Source organism: Lynx rufus, unplaced genomic scaffold, assembly GCF_022079265.1.
Source record: "Lynx rufus isolate CCGP_SWC_20201006 ecotype Redwood Valley unplaced genomic scaffold, mLynRuf1.p SCAF_2, whole genome shotgun sequence".
Taxonomy (NCBI): Eukaryota; Metazoa; Chordata; class Mammalia; order Carnivora; family Felidae; genus Lynx; species Lynx rufus.
In genome coordinates this window covers 7,176,347-7,193,218 of record NW_025814834.1, presented here as the reverse complement: position 1 = coordinate 7,193,218, position 16,872 = coordinate 7,176,347, and the positions used below count along the sequence as shown (strand labels likewise).

The 16,872-nt window shown below is 40.8% G+C and overlaps 1 protein-coding gene across 4 annotated transcripts in view; it reads left to right on the top strand.

Moving 5' to 3' along the window:
- Nucleotides 1–16,872, top strand: part of GIGYF2 (GRB10 interacting GYF protein 2) — a 147,876-nt gene that overhangs the window by 105,481 nt on the left and 25,523 nt on the right. For all 4 annotated transcript variants that reach the window (XM_047085571.1, XM_047085569.1, XM_047085568.1 and 1 more), the window contains 7 exons: nucleotides 854–1,020; nucleotides 4,626–4,717; nucleotides 6,042–6,149; nucleotides 7,207–7,307; nucleotides 10,117–10,217; nucleotides 12,600–12,761; nucleotides 14,076–14,234. In XM_047085571.1, coding sequence (XP_046941527.1) covers nucleotides 854–1,020; nucleotides 4,626–4,717; nucleotides 6,042–6,149; nucleotides 7,207–7,307; nucleotides 10,117–10,217; nucleotides 12,600–12,761; nucleotides 14,076–14,234 — 890 coding nt within the window. The remainder of the gene's footprint in view (nucleotides 1–853; nucleotides 1,021–4,625; nucleotides 4,718–6,041; nucleotides 6,150–7,206; nucleotides 7,308–10,116; nucleotides 10,218–12,599; nucleotides 12,762–14,075; nucleotides 14,235–16,872) is intronic.

The window sequence follows — 16,872 nt, the reverse complement described above, 5'->3', positions numbered from 1 at the left end:
CAGAGCATGAACGGGGGAGGGTCAGAGAGAGGGAGACACAGAATCTGAAACAGGCTCCAGGCTCTGAGCTGTCAGCACAGGGCCCGACACGGGGCTCGAACTCACGGACCGCGAGATCATGACCTGAGCCGAAGTCGGCCGCTCAACCGACTGAGCCACCCAGGCGCCCCTATCTTAATGTTTTTTAATGCTCGGTTATTTTTGAGTGGCAGGGAGGGGCAGAGAGACAGACAGAGATTGAGACACAGAATCCAAAGTAGGCTCCAAGCTCTGAGCTGTCAGCACAGAGCCTGATGCAGGGCTTGAACTCAGAAACTGCAAGATCATGACCTGAGCCAAAGTCAGACACTTAACAGACTAAGCCACCAGTCTGCCTCATAATTTGATTTAATTTGATTATTTATACTTTGCCTAACCTTTAATAATCTGGCAGAAAGTGAAATTTAGAAAAAAGCATATTTAGCCCTACGTGTTTATATTCTTTATACATAAGTGATACAAAGTCTAACCAACACATTTTTCAGTTTTATTATACTTTTCTGACAAATGAATTTGTAGAGATTGAGTGAGATGGAGACAGTTATGCTCCTTAAAGTAATTAAAACCCCACATACAATTTGGGATATATAGACATAAGTTTTATTTCAAAATCATTTCTGTTGTATTTTATTAGTTAGAAGCCTGTTTACCACTTTTGGAGATAAATTGAATTAAAATATTGTATCAAGTATTTGACAGGTGTTACCTGAAACAAGTTGTACCTCTGGATGAGGATCAGACTTAGGAAATATTTTTTTCCTCTTCGGTCTTAAAGGATTTTTATTGCCCTTCTGTTTAAATGGTGCTATTCTAGGTCCCTTCAATAATCAGGAGATGGCGGAATGGTTTCAGGCGGGCTATTTTACCATGTCTTTATTGGTGAAGAGAGCGTGTGATGAAAGCTTCCAACCTCTTGGTGATATCATGAAAATGTGGGGAAGGGTTCCCTTCTCTCCCGGTCCAGCTCCCCCTCCTCATATGGTAAGTACCGTATAGGTCACTCAGAACACATGCTAGATGCAGAAACACTTGCTTCTCTTTGTAAGCACAACCTAGATACTGTGTCTAATGAGGAAGAAACTGTAGTTCTTTGAAAGTAATTGAAATGGCAGTGGGCAGTCTGATTGGAGACTGCATACCTGTCCATAATGATCTTTTCAAAACTCAAATACCTGTGGCCTCCTCCCTCCCCCCGCCCCCGGTCTCCAAATTCTAAAGAAACAAAATCCTTCAGTAGCTTTCCAGCAGGTGTAGAATAAAAAACATCTTATCCTGACTTGCCTACCAGCTACTACATGTTCTGTCTCCTTACTTTTTTTTAAAAAAATTTTTTTTTTCTCCCTTTTTATTTATTTTTGGGACTGAGAGAGACAGAGCATGAACGGGGGAGGGGCAGAGAGAGAGGGAGACACAGAATCGGAAACAGGCTCCAGGCTCCGAGCCATCAGCCCAGAGCCTGACGCGGGGCTCGAACTCACGGACCGCGAGATCGTGACCTGGCTGAAGTCGGACGCTTAACCGACTGCGCCACCCAGGCGCCCCATGTCTCCTTACTTTTCTAAGCTCACTTCAGAGCTTTTACCTTTTTTTTTTTTTTTTTAAGTTTATTTATTTTGAGAGAGAGATACTGAGTTCACGTGTGCGTGTGTGCGTGCGTGCGCAAGTTGGGGAGGGGCAGAGAGGGGGGGAGAGAGAATCCCAAGCAGGCTCTGTGCTGGCAGTGTAGAGATCATGACCTGAGCTGACACTCAGAGTCGGACCCTTAACCAACTGATCCCTCTAGGCGGCCCCCCCCCCCCCCCCCCCGAGCTTTTACTTTTATCCAAGATGCTTCAGTTAGGTGACTTCTTTGGAGTTTCTTTTTGCCTCTAGTTAGAATGCACATTCTCCTCTCCTCCCCTTTCCTTCCCGCCTCTCTGTTTGCCTCTTGCTTTCAGAATCATACATTTTCTGTCTTAGGTTTACCTTAAAGCAAATAAATGTTGCTAGTAGACAGTTCCAGTGCTTTGAATATTTTGAAGACTTTTTCTTTTTTTAATGTTAGTTATTGGTATGTTAACTAAAAACTGGATCATAATGTAACCTTCGTTGTGTACTGGCACTGGAAGGCCTTTGAAGGGCAGATCTTCTTACTCCTCTGTAGCTGCGTCTGGGCCTCTTCCTATAGAGTTCGTTTGGGAGGGCTGTGGATCTGCCTTACTTTTCCTTCTCCAGGTTGGGATGTCAGGGGGCTGCCATAGTCAGAAGTGGCCACAGTTAAAAACGTTTAGTGTGAACATTGCATTTCTGCAGTAACATTCACCATTGATTTATTCATCAACTGCATATTGAGGGCCTGTGCTAGGCCTTGTGGTAGGTTCTTATGAGATGAAGGTAAATTGGGCACAACTTCTATGGTCAGAGGAGTTCATAGGTGAGAATAGCAGCTGTCAAACTTATTTGGCCATAGCCCATAGTAAAAAAAAAAAAAAAAGTTTTACACCACTCCTCTGTACATTCATATATACTGTATGTATATTCATAACTGTACACACATACACATATTTGTACAATAAGCTTCACAAAATATTTAAAAATTTTTTTAATGTTTATTTTGAGAGAGAGAGAGAGAGAAACAGTGCATATGGGGGAGGGGCAGAGAGAGAGGAGAGAGAGAATCCCAAGCAGGCTCTGCACTGTTACCACAGAGTCCGATGTGGAGCTCGAACTCATGAAACTGTGAGATCACGTCCTGAGCTGAGATCAAGAGTTGGACCCTTAACTGACTGAGCCACCCAGGCACCCATTATAATATTTTATGCCATGCACTTTTTGCTTTCTTGCTTTCTTGCTTTCTTTCTCCTTCTCTCCCTCTCTATTCCCTTTCCTTTCTCTTCTTTCCTTTCACTCCCTCCTTTTCCTTTTCCGGTTCCTCCCCTCCCCTCCCTCCCCTTCTCTCCCCTCCTCCCCTTCCCTCCCCTCCCCTCCCCTCCTCTTCTTTCACATGTAAATGTTGATCTTGACCCAGTAATTGATGTCAGTCCGTGATGGGTTGAGACCTCCTGTAATTTGGAGAACAGTGAAGATTCCTAGATGAGGGGAATTATTTCTGACATTTCTGTTGTAAATACAAGGGAAAATTGTATTATGTATTATTGTATAAACATTTAATTTATATACCAAGTTGGAACTTTATTTCCATTCTCTGAAATTGGGATGAGTTATCGTGCATGTCTCAGAACTTTTGAAAGTTCATCCCTTGCCCATTGCCTGACTTCCAGTTACAGGGGCTGAGCCTCCATTAGACTGCTTAACAGGAAGAACCATGGCAAGCTGTGTCTCTGTCAGCTATGATTGCTAATCCCTGAATAGCCCTGATAAGAGTTCACCTGGATGATGAATATACCTTGAAGTGTAGGTTTTTATGTAGACATTTTATTTTTATTTTTTAAAAGATTTTATTTTTAAGTAATCTCTACACTCAACATGGGGCTCAAACGTACAACCCCAAGAGTCACATGCTCTACCAACTGAGCCAGTCAGGCACCCCTTAATAAAAGTAAGCTCTACACCCAGTGTGGGGCTTGAACTCTTGACTCCAAGATCAAGAGTTAACATGCTGTACTGACTGAGCCAACCAGGTGCCCCCTTATGTAGAAATTTGACATTAACCTAGTGTAGCTTCCAATCTTCAGTGTATAGTGGAAAAGAAAAATGTCCCTGAATTTCAGATGATCTCTACCCCCAAGAAACTGTGTATCAAATGTTTCATCTCAAACCATGATCTGTGCACAATAAAGATGTAAACTGTTCACTAATGATTTACCATAGTCTGTGTTACCCTTATGCTTTTATTATTTCTTTTATTTTACATAACATTTTACATAACATTTTATTTTTCTGAGTTTTAACTTTGCAAAATTTAAATTCCAGCCATGTTATTTGAAATATAAACTAAACAACAGCTTATTTTTTCTAACTCATGATGTATTAATAGCAATAGAAACACCTAATTTTGGGGTGGAGAATTAGTTTTCAAAGATTTTTCGTATTTTGTTTAAATTAAAAATTTCTCCGCATCCTTAAGAAGACCTACTTCTATATTGCTTTTCCTGTTCATTATGAGCCATTATAAAATTCTGTAACCTTTCCTTTTAACTTTTTTTTCCCTTTTAGCTTTAGATAATTTTACTCCTTTCTGTTTTGTTCCATTTCTCTAATTTCTACAGGATTCCCAAATTTAAGAATCACTTTTAACATTGGGAAATTATACATTTTTTAGTTACAGTAATGACTGTACGTACAGTACAACATTTAGGTTCAAAAGTAGGAGGGGAGGACAGCTTCTGACGTAAGGACCCTTTCCTTACGGGAAATTCCTTACAGGGAATCTCTTAAAATGCAGATACCACCTTCTTCTGCTAGGTGGCACTGTTCAGCTTTTAAAGACGCCGAGTTTTTGCAATAGTTAAGCGTTTTGGGCAGAAAGGTGGAGTGTAATGTGAAGATCTCAGATTCAGTTTGCTCTCAGATATATGTAGTAAATGGCTTTTAGACTCTTTGCAATTTATTCAGTGGTATTTCTTCTCCCACCCCTTTGCTCCCAGGGAGAGTTGGACCAGGAACGACTGACCAGGCAGCAGGAGCTCACGGCCTTGTACCAGATGCAGCACCTTCAGTACCAGCAGTTCTTGATACAGTAAGAGCAGTAATGCTGTAGGTGGCAGTGCAGAATTCAGAGTGCCTTTAGGTAGAACTTCCTAAGTTTCACCTTCTACAGCAGAGAACTAAGAGTTGATAGGATACTTCAGTTACCCATCTAGTGACATGTTACCACTATGTATTTGGAGTTTGGTCTTATCTTCTTATTACCTACCGTAAATTTGCAGAAAATGACATATAACTATAATCTTGCAAGCTCTTTGCCTTCTAAAGCAAGAAACAACAAGCATTTTAAGACTCAAACGCCTCCTAAATGGCTGGCTCAACTGTGAATGTCACAGAGAAAAAACATAGATGAGAGGGCAGGAAGAAGTAAAGATTTCTACTGGTAGTAGTGGTGTGGAATGATAGCAGAATCACTTAGATTGTGTGTCCCTTTGGTAGAGGAAGTAAGATTTGCTGTCATCTAGTGCAAAGATTGGCAAACCAGCTTGGTACCTGTTTTTATGAGCAGAGTTTTAATGGAACATAGCCACACCCATTTGTATATTGTCTGTGGCTGCTTCTGCACTACAGCAGAAGAGTTGAGTAGTTGCATATGGCCTACAAACTTAAAATATTTACCGTCTGGCTCTTTACAGATAAAAATTGTCTACCTCTGATCTAGTGGGGGGAAAAAAAAACCCAGATTTTCCAAGCTGAAACATAAATTTTGAGAATTTTTATACAAGTGATTTTAGTTTTGGAAAGGGTGCTTCATTTGGAAATAGGTATTAGTTCGACTCTGTTTTATTAAAAAAGTTTTTTTTAACGTTTAATCAGTTTTGAGAGAATGAGAGACAGAGCATGAGCTGGGGAGGGGCAGAGAGAGAGAGGCACAGAATCCGAAGCAGGCTCCAGGCCTTGAGCTGTCAGCACAGAGCCCAACATGGGGCTCAAACCCAGAAACCACAAGATTATGACCTGAGCTGAAGTCAGACGCTTAACCAACTAAGCCACCCGGTTTCCCTGAATCTGTTTATTTTTCACTTGGTTTCTGATGAAAGGCTATTATTTTCAGAGAGTTTGCCAGTTTTTGACATTTTGTGATTTTTTTTTTCTATCCTCTTATAGACGACATCCTGAGGATATATATGTTGTCTATAAGTTCAGTTCTTTCTAGGATGAAGTAGACAATTTTCTGTGTAACTGTCGTTACCATGAAGCGTTGTTAAAATATACTTGATAGCTCTTTCTCATGGTATTTTTGGGGGGTGGTGGACTGGCCTTTTAGCGTCTTTAGTGTCTTTTAGTCTTTTAGTGTCTCAGTAAAGTGCACTAAATGTGGATAGACAGGTTATGCTTTATTTTACTTTTTGAAGACAACAATATGCACAGGTTTTGGCTCAACAACAGAAAGCAGCCCTGTCTTCGCAGCAGCAACAACAGTTGGCACTTCTTCTCCAACAGTTCCAGGCTCTGAAGATGAGGTTGGTGGTCACCCCATGATGGGTCACGTACGTGTGTGTGTGTGTGTGTGTGTGTGTGTGTGTGTGTGTGTGTGTGTTAAAGAGAAGAAAGGAAATTTGGTATCGTGTGAACTCTGATATCAAAATACCCACACACGACACATTTTTGTGTATTGTGTATAAAAACAGGATATAGTCTTTAAAAATAATAATCTGTCAATGAAGCATTTTTAGTCTCTTTACTCATAGAGGATAAATTTGGAATAGTAACCAAGGAATAAAGAAAACATTTGGGAAGTAGTGTATTCTTATAGAACCAGCAATAAAAAAATTATAGTCTAGAAGTTTAATCTCATTTCACCCATGGTATGTCAAAAGAGATATGAACATTGCCACACAGAGTTAAAATTTTCCAGAACCCAAAAGCCTCTAGGATAAGTCTGAGGAAAAGGAAATTATGCTTGAAGCCTTAAATTTCTATTATAGATTTCAGATTATCATTCAGTGTAGTACTTGCATTTCCTTCAAGTATATCGCTGACTGTCCTAAAAACCTTACTGTCCAATTTAACCAAAGCCTTTCACATTTCTCTTTTGAGTCATAACCCATCTTGTGGGGAAAGCAGGTTAGGTAGGTGGTAAGGTACCAGTTTACACCCTGGGAGGCTGAAGGACTTGGTTGACATAATACACAGAAAACTTCAGAGATAGAAAAAAATGAAGCCTTTTGACTTCAGGTCTGTGGGTTTTTCATTATAACATGCTGTCTCTATGACTTCTACTGGCTTTTTATTCTGGGGTGTTTTTTTTTTTTTTTTTTTTTTCAAGACAGTTGGTATATTCATTATTTAGAAATCAACATTTGTTAACACCTTGACTCCAGAAGTGGGATGAATGTGCCTCTATCTTTGTTCCTCTCCTAAATGCTTTTTTGGTAGTGTTGTATTTTAGTTAAAACAGTGAAGGAGTTTTCTGGCCATATTGCCTGGAAAACCTACAAATCATGTAGAAATTTCTCTTTATTTTTTTTTTTTTGCAAATGACAAGAACACGTGAATTTTTTTATTTCCTTTTTGCAGAATATCTGATCAGAACATCATTCCTTCAGTAACTAGGTCTGTGTCAGTGCCAGATACTGGTTCTATCTGGGAGCTTCAGCCAACAACCTCACAGCCTACAGGTAAAAATTCAGATTCGCCTTTAGTATAGCTCCAAGGATTTAGACTCTTACTTTGTAATTCAATTTTTAAAAAATGTGTCCATTTTTGAACCATTTTATTTATTTTTGAACCATTTTATATTGAATATTAACAAAGAGTCTCATTAGACCCCAGAAAAGGACTGAAAATACTGTTGAAACTATACTGTTAAAGATTTGCTAAAAGTCTTTAGTAGATAAATTTCATGAATTTGAGCTAGCCTCTCTTTTTTGTGTTGCTCTAATTGGTGTGGGAAAGTGTTTTAAATTTTGACTGATTTATTCTGCCAGAGTGAAAAAAAAAAGCTTTAGTAAAAACGTCTCTTCTTTTGAGTGAAGGGTTAATACATAGCTTAACACTCCAGGTACCCAGAAGTTTTGGGATGAGAAAAGCCTGCTTTATTTTATTGAAAAAATTTTTGATGTTTGTTTAATTTTGAGAGAGAGTGCGCGCGCGAGCAGGGGAGGGACAGAGAGAGGGAGACACAATATGAAGCAGGCTTCAGGCTCTGAGCTGTTAGCACAGAGCCCAATGCAGGGCTCAAAATCACGAACCATTAGATCATGATCTGAGCCTAAGTCGGACGCTTAACCAACTAAGCCACCCAGGCACCCCGAGGAAAGCTTGCTTTAAAGTGAACACCCTATTTCATTCTCTGATCTTTTTACATCAAATTAGGAAATTTGGGGCTGAGATTTTTTTTTTGTTGTTTAAAGCCTTGATATTGCTGGAACACTTTTGGTTTTTAATGTCTGATACCTGCAGAAGTAGGTAGTTTGAGTGAACCGTAGACAAATCCTTACAAGAGGTTATAGTTAATGTTGACAATTCTCAGGAACCATGGGCATTGGTAGATTTTTCTTTTCTTTCTTTTTTTAATGTTTATTTTTTATTTATTTTTTTTTTTTTAATTTTTTTTTTCAACGTTTATTTATTTTTGGGACAGAGAGAGACAGAGCATGAACAGGGGAGGGGCAGAGAGAGAGGGAGACACAGAATCAGAAACAGGCTCCAGGCTCTGAGCCATCAGCCCAGAGCCTGACGCGGGGCTCGAACTCACGGACCGCGAGATCGTGACCTGGCTGAAGTCGGATGCTTAACCGACTGCGCCACCCAGGCGCCCCTTAATGTTTATTTTTTAGAGAAAGAGCACAAGTGGGGAAGGGCCGAGAGAGACACACACGTATAGAATCTGAAGCAGGCTCTAGGCTCTGAGCTGTCAGCACAGAGCCTGATGCAGGGCTCAAACTCACAAGATTGGCGGATTTTTCTTAGAGCCATTGAGCTATTCAGGCTATAGTTCTTTTACTAACATTGATCTTGGGGATTATAGCAGGAGAAGGACTGATTATCATCAACTTTTCCTGCTCTGTGTACTTGATTTTTTTTGGTAGTCATTTATAATTGTGATGTTAAAATATTCTCCAATGTTGGGAGACGTATTTTTAAGTACCTTATTGAACAGTTTCTTTTTGGGTATGATACAGTCAAGGCCCTTTAAAATTGTCCATTGGTTTTATACAAACAATAATTTATAGTATAGAAATAGGAGTGTAGGGAATAGAGAATGCTGAAAAGTGGTGTCCGTGGACCTTTTGCTGGCAGTAGGAAAGCAGACTCAGAAGACTTTATTTGTTTACTTCTGCATTTGACCCTGTGCTGCCTTTCAGGTCAGCAGGACCCATTGTGATTTGTGAGACTTGCCCAGCTTTTCCAGAGGCCTCCCTTCCTCCAGCTGTACCTCTTTCTCTTTGGCATGAAATTCATATAACATAAAATTAACGATTTAAGAAAATTAAAAAATTTTTTTGATGTTTATTTATTTTTGAGAGAGGGAGAGAGACACAGACAGACAGATAGGCAGACAGCATGAGCTGGGGACGGGCAGAGAGAGAGGGGGAGACACAGAATCCGAAGCAGGCTCCAGGCTCTAAGCTGTCAGTACAGAGCACGACACAGGGCTTGAAGCCACAAACTGAGTGATCATGCCCTGAGCCAAAGTCGGATGCTCAACTGACTGAGCCACCTTGGTGCCCCAAGAAAAAATTTTTAATGCTTATTTATTTTTGAAAGACAGAGAGAGAGAACGAGCAGGAGAGGGGCAGAGAGAAAGGGAGACACAGAATTTGAAGCAGGTTCCAGGCATTGAGCTATCAGACAGAGCCTGATGTGGGGCTCAAACTCATGAGCCGCGAGATCATGACCTGAGCCCACATTGGACACCTAACAGACTGAGCTACCCAGGCGCCCCCAAATTAATCATTTTTAGATGAACAATTCAGTGGCATAGAACACATTCACAGTATCATGCAACTACTCAGTTCTCTCCAGTTTCACAGTTACATACCTCTCTTGACCCCACTCCTCTTGGTTTGCGATAAGAGGTTGTATGACTACTGGAAATACTGTGGGCTTTAGGGTCTAATGCACTGGGATTTAAATCCTGGCATGGCCATGTGCATGGTATGTGTCCTTGGGAATATTACAGAACTACCCCCAACCCTTAGCATGTTCATCAGTAAAAATGGGGTGTGTGACCAGAAGTAGGGTTTTTGAGGATGAAATTAGTTTCCCAGTACATGCCTGGTAATTTCTTTTCTTCCAGATGTGTTGAAGAATACTGATTTAAACCAGAGCCCATATGCAGTTCAGTCTACCTAAAAGCAGCCCAGATTTGTATGATGGAGCTTATTCAGGGACAGGGAAATAGCTTTTTTCGTTATGCTTGTGGAGATGTGACCATGTACATAAGCTCTGATATTCCTCATTTTAACCCTTGTTGTCTTACAGTTTGGGAAGGTGGTAGTGTATGGGATCTTCCCCTTGACACCACGACTCCAGGACCTGCCCTTGAACAGCTTCAGCAAATGGAGAAGGCCAAAGCTGCAAAGGTCTGAACCTTATTCTTCTGTAATAAAGCATGCTTTCCAGCTGTCAGACACAGGGGTTTGTTTACTGACATCTCTGTCTCTCTGGCCACTTGGGCTTTGCCCTGTTAGTTTACTGTACTTACCTGTTATAAGCACTTTCGTATTCTAACCTTATTATTCCCTTTTCTCCCAGAAAAGACCTCAAACAATTAAAATTAGCAAGTTTAAATTAAATCAATTAAAATTGGTTGGTTAACACATTTATGATTCTGATTATATGGATATTTTAATTACATTATTCATGGTGTAAACACCTGTTACAAATACTAAAACCTAAGAAAATATACACTGCGTTCTTATTAGACCCTTGATTTATGGCTTGAATTCCCACACCGAATCTTTGTAGTGATGTTAGTTTATATTTCTTAGTGTCTCCAGACATGTGGCTGAAAAGTTCCAACATTAACATTAGATTCTATGTTCCATTCACATTTTCTGGAGGAGCAAGGAATCTTGCCAGCTGAGGATGTCTTATCAACACTTACGTCATTGTAATGACTTTTGGGTTCTCATTCCTCAGGGAAAATCTCGTTCCTATTTTATACTTAATGTGTTCTTATCCTCTGCAGTAGTGATAGTCCTTAGAGTGCCCAGAATGTAGAAAGGGTTCATGGTCAGAGTCTGTCTCCATAAACAAGTGAGAGACCATAATTCAAATAATTCTTGAGAGTTTTCTAGTACTGTAGTGCTTTGTGGTGGGAACACATGGGATAAAGGATAGGAATTTGCAGTCTTTTGTGTCTGGGGTATGTGTGTTGAAGGAGCGAGGGCAATGACAATCAGGCAAGTAACACAGTTACAAAATACTACCTACTCTCACCCACTTAGGTGGGCATCATGAATTGGGTGACACTGCTGATGGACAGAAATACATACACTAATTTTCAGTTGAAGAATAGTAGAATTTAACCCACTTGAAAGAAATAATTCCTGTAATGGCTCAGAAATGCCTGAGAACATACTGGTTCAGGAAGCAGCTAAATAATTTGGTTTGGCTTGGAGCCATGGTGTGTCTGAGGGATACATGATGAGAAGGCTAAGATGAGGCAGGCCAGTCACGAGTGCCCTTACACATGTCATGTTAGAGAGTAAGGATTTATTTTCAGGGTGAAGGATGATGTTAAATGTAAGCCCGGGAGTGATTTTTTTTTTTTTTTTTTTTTTTTTTTGGTGGAGCTTAAGATGTTGTGCTGGGGAATGTGGGCAAAACTGTATGCTGGGAAGACAAGTAAGGGACTCTTAGAAATGTGGTTGAGAGAGTGAAGGCTCAGGGGCGCCTGAGTGGCCCAGTCAGTTGAGCATCTGACTCTTGGTTTTGGCTCAGGTCGTGAGATCAAGCCCTGCATTGGGCTGTGTGCTGACAGTGAGGATCCTGCTTGAAATACATTCATTCATTCATTCTCTCTTTCCCTCCCTTCCTCCCTCTGTCCCTGTCCCCTGCTCATGCATGTGCTTGCCTGCTGCCTCTTAAAAAAAAAAAAAAAAAAAAAAGGAGGTGAAGGCCTGAAATGTACGTGTGGCCATGGGCTGGGCTTGGAGACTAGGGTCTGGGTTGAGCTGGTATCTCAGAACCGTAAATGATAGAATTTGTTAAGTGGTAGTTCTTCAAATTTTAAAGAACTCTATGATTCATGCTACCAGCTTTATAACATTGCTGTTGAAGCCTAACAGTGTAGACACTTCAGTCAGAAAATCTTCAGTAGATGTGAAGAAAATCAGTAGATCTTCAGTCAGAAAATCCTTTGTTAGAGATGAGCAAAGAGGTGCTGCCCCAAAAGAATTCTGACGTGACTCTTGTATTGGCCACTTTCACCCATCCCTAGAAGATCAGGTATGGTAGTGTGGAACGAGGAGGCAGGTAAATGTCAGGGAGAGTGCATTCAATTTAGAAGAGCAGAACACTGTTCTGCTTATTGGGACATATCAGAGCTTAGTTCTCGTTTTTCTTTTTTGAAGTTTATTTTTTCAGAGAGAGAGAGAGAGAGAGAGAGAGAGCACGAGTGGGAGAGGGGGAGGAGAGAGAGAGAGACTATGAGAATGAGAATATCGTAAGCAGGCTCTGTGCTGTCAGCACAGAGCCCGCTGTGGGGCTCAAACTCATGAAGCCATGAGATCATGACCTTAGCCAAGATCAAGAATCAGACGCTTAATCAACTGGGCCACCCAGGTGCCCCCAGAGCTTAGTTCTTACAGAGCTGGTTTCATCACTCAGCTGCAGTACAGGCACCTGTGAGTGGTGTAGTGTCTGCACCTTCCAGTTTCTCTTAATGGCAGTGGTCAGTCATGTTGCAGTGTTTCTGTGCTTGGCTTTAAGTTTCTAAGAGTATTTTCATGTCATCACAGCTAGAACAGGAGAGAAGAGAGGCAGAAATGAGGGCAAAACGGGAAGAGGAGGAGCGAAAGAGGCAAGAAGAACTCCGGAGACAACAGGAGGAAATCCTTCGGAGGCAGCAGGAGGAAGAAAGGAAGAGGCGGGAAGAGGAAGAGCTCGCCCGAAGGAAACAGGTATACCTTGGAGAGCGCTGACCCCAGCTTTAGCCCTAAACCAGATTCATAGTTCTCGGAGACGGTCTTTTGAAGTTGGGAAGGAGTTAACAGCAGGATCGAGATTAGAAATTTAGGAGAGTCACTTCCTTTAGAATAAATGTCTGTTACCCGCTAGCAGCCCCTGCTGCTAGTTTCAATCCGGGTAGATCTGGAGTTGCTTTTTTTTTTTTTAATATTTTCAGTTAGATTTCAGAAGTAACTAAGTCTTTGCTTATTTATTTATTTATTTGTTTCTTTTTATTTACTTATTAGAGAGAGAGAGCAGGGGAGAGGGGCAGAGAGAGGGAGAGAGAGAAAATCTTAAGCAGGCTCCACACTCAATGGGAAGCTCGACTTAAGTATTTATGACCAGTGTTGAATGGCTTTCATGTATTTTAACCACTTATGTATCTTTTTTTGTGAATTCTCTTTTCATTTGCTTGACCTGTTTCTCTGTTGGGATTTTTTACTTATCCCAGTTGAAAGAATCCACTCTGAAATAGCTCCTAAGTGCAGTGTTATCTCACATTTCATCCCATTGTTGGCCCCAGGAAGTACTCTGTGAAAAACAAAAAGGTCCATGCTGAAATTAAATTTGAACTACTAATACTTCTTAGAGTTACATTCTACACTAGCTTGTAAGGGCTCTAAGAAGTATTGCAGTAAAGAAATCAGTTGAATCCTGTGTTGCTCAGTATTTCCTAAATTATTTTGACGATGAGACCCTTTTCTGTGTACTTGCGACTTTGTTCTTCAGAATAAGTTCTAGAATACATGGCTTTACTCAGTACTTCTGACTAGAGAACTTATTCCTACGACACCAGGCATTTTGGATTGCTATGGTGATTTGATCTGTGTTCTAGGTTCCCGGTTGATTGATTGATTGATTGATTGATAGATAAAAGGAGGACTAATGGTACCAGCAGAGAAGCCAAAGTGTGAGGCCTCATGTGGCCCTTTCTGGGGTTAATCAGTAAATGATGTAGCTAATGTAGAACCCAGGGTAGACTCTCATTATAGTGCTGTGTAACTACTAATACTTCAAATACAAATTATTTTAATGGTTGATATGTCTGTCTCCTAACTCACATACTTACTTTTTACTCTAGATCCTGATTATATCCTTTTTATATTTACTGTTAAAGAACCTTAGCACATAGTCTATTTCTTTTCAAATTATAATGGGATATATTGAGATCCAGAGTTTTTCTCTCTCTTTCTCTCTCTCCCTCCCTCCCTTGTCCTCCCTCCCCCCCACACACCTTTTTTTTTTTTTTTTTTTTTTAAATTTAGGAAGAAGCTCTGCGACGTCAAAGGGAGCAAGAAATTGCATTAAGGCGACAGCGAGAAGAGGAAGAAAGACAACAGCAAGAAGAAGCTCTTAGGAGACTGGAAGAGAGGAGGAGAGAAGAGGAGGAAAGGCGGAAGCAGGAGGAGTTGTTACGCAAGCAGGTGACACCTGGCTTGCTCTTCTCATTGCTTCTTTGAAGCTAGGGGTTTGTGATTAGAAAGTGTTTGGATGCGAGGATGGCCTGTTGACTTAAAATTACCGTGAGACCTAACTCTTACTACTTTTATAATGACTGTTCCACGTGTAATTATAAAAGCTGAATGAAATATCAAAGAACCAAGAAACCCTCAGAATACTGGACAGAAATCTAAAGGCCTTTATTTTTTTTTTTTTTTTTTTTTAATTTTTTTTTTTTTCAACGTTTATTTATTTTTGGGACAGAGAGAGACAGAGCATGAACGGGGGAGGGGCAGAGAGAGAGGGAGACACAGAATCGGAAACGGGCTCCAGGCTCTGAGCCACCAGCCCAGAGCCCGACGCGGGGCTCGAACTCACAGACCGCGAGATCGTGACCTGGCTGAAGTCGGACGCTTAACCGACTGCGCCACCCAGGCGCCCCCTAAAGGCCTTTAAAATACCAGCTGTGAGATCTGCAAGTTCACTGCTTCTGCTTGAGGGTGCTCTGCAGTTTTTTAAAGTGCACTGTTCAGTGCTGTGTGGTATTTTCACAGGCTATGAGCAGTCACCACTATCCAGTCCCAGGCCAGCCAGGCCATTCTGCCTCTGCAGCCAGCCAGAACCCCTAAAGCATTTCCTTTTAATGTTTAAGAACTTTGTTTTTTTTTGTTTTTTTTTTTTTAATTTAGGAGACTTTATTTTTAGAACAGTATTAATTAGATTTTCAAAAACGTTCGGTTGATAATATGGCTTCTTCTAGTATTATCTTACGTTAGTACAGTACATTTGTCAACAGTAAACCAATGTTGATCCATTATTTTATTATTTATTTATTTTTTTCAACGTTTATTTATTTTTGGGACAGAGAGAGACAGAGCATGAACGGGGGAGGGGCAGAGAGAGAGGGAGACACAGAATCGGAAACGGGCTCCAGGCTCTGAGCCATCAGCCCAGAGCCTGATGCGGGGCTCGAACTCACGGACCGCGAGATTGTGACCTGGCTGAAGTCGGACGCTTAACCGACTGCGCCACCCAGGCGCCCCAGATCCATTATTTTAAACTAAAGTCTATGGTTTTTTCACATTTCCTCAGTTTCCTCCCAATGTTCTTTTTCTGTTCCCAGATCCCAAATCCAAAATAGTACATTTAGTTGTCTCCTTAGCTGCTTCTTCACTGTGACAGTTTTTCAGGCTTTCCTTGTTTTTGATGACTTGACAGTTTTAAGGAATAATTAATGGTCAGTATTAGGTTAACCCTCTATTGGAATTTATCTGACGTTTTTCTCACAATTAAACTGAGGTTATGGGTATTTGTAAAGTAGATCACACAAAGGCAAAGTGCCATTTTCATCATCCTCTATCAAGGGTGCATATTATCAACATGACTAATGACCACTGGTGTAGACCTTGGTCACCTGGCTGCGGCCATGCTTGTTTGTTTTCTCCGCTGTAAAGTTACTCTTGTCCCCACGTACTGTACTCTCTGGAAGGAAATTACTATGGGCAATCCACACTTCTAGGTGTAGATTGACGCAAGCTGGAGATAACCTGCTTTTGGCTAAATTCTGGATTGAAACTCTTTGAACAACCTAAATACAATTAGAGGTAGAGAGCCTCAAGGGTAGATTGTGTATTGATTTGTCATTTGGTTTATTCATTTAACAGTTAACATGTTTGGTTGAGGTACTATATGCCGCTTACTGGGCATGTTTCTCTGGTAGAATGTGAAACTTTTAAAGAAATTGTTTCTGTCCTCAGAAGTTCACAGGCTATGTTGGTGATGATTGTACAAGAAATAAATGCCACAGTTAGGATACATCAGCTGCAACACCAAAGTATTCACCTAAAAATAGTTTTTTTTTTTTTTATTATTAAATATAATTTGTTGTCAAATTGGTTTCCATACAACACCCAGTGCTCATCCCAACAGGTGCCCTCCTCAATGCCCATCACCCATTAAAATAGTTTAAACAACAGATCACATGTCAAGTAAGGCAGTTACGACTTGAGTAACTCAGAGGTGTCATTAAGGATCCGCGTCCTTTGCAGACTTCTGCTCTGTTTTTTAGGTGGGTTGACTTTTAACTTTAGATTTTTCATGTCCTGATTAGGCGTTTTGTATACCATATCCTTGGAAAGCCTGTAAGGGAATGGCCCTTCTCTTGTGCTTCTTTTGTTTCAGAAGAATATCTTCTCTAGAAGCCTTCCAGCAGGCATCCCTTTGGCCTAAATCATATCACATGATTCTAGTTACATTGGAAGCAAAATCTGGCATTTTGGACCTCTGAGGTGACATAGAGGCTCTGTCTATAAGGAAGACGCCTAAAAGGAATGGTTGTTGGATAGGTAGAAATAATTGTTGACACAGGTGGTATAGGAGCAAACAGGAGGACAGGGTATAATTGGAGATCATGAAAAGGTGGGGGAGCAGGGAGGTGTCTGGGTGGTTCAGTTGGTTAAGTGTCTAAGTCTTGATCTCAGCTCAGGTCTTGATCTCAGAGTCGTGAGTTCAAGTCTTGCCTTGGGCTCCACACTGGATGTGAAGGCTATTTTAAAAAAAAAAAAAAAAAAAAGGAAAGAAAAAAGGCAGAGGGGAAGTCTGCCTCCTAAAGACTAGGGAAGT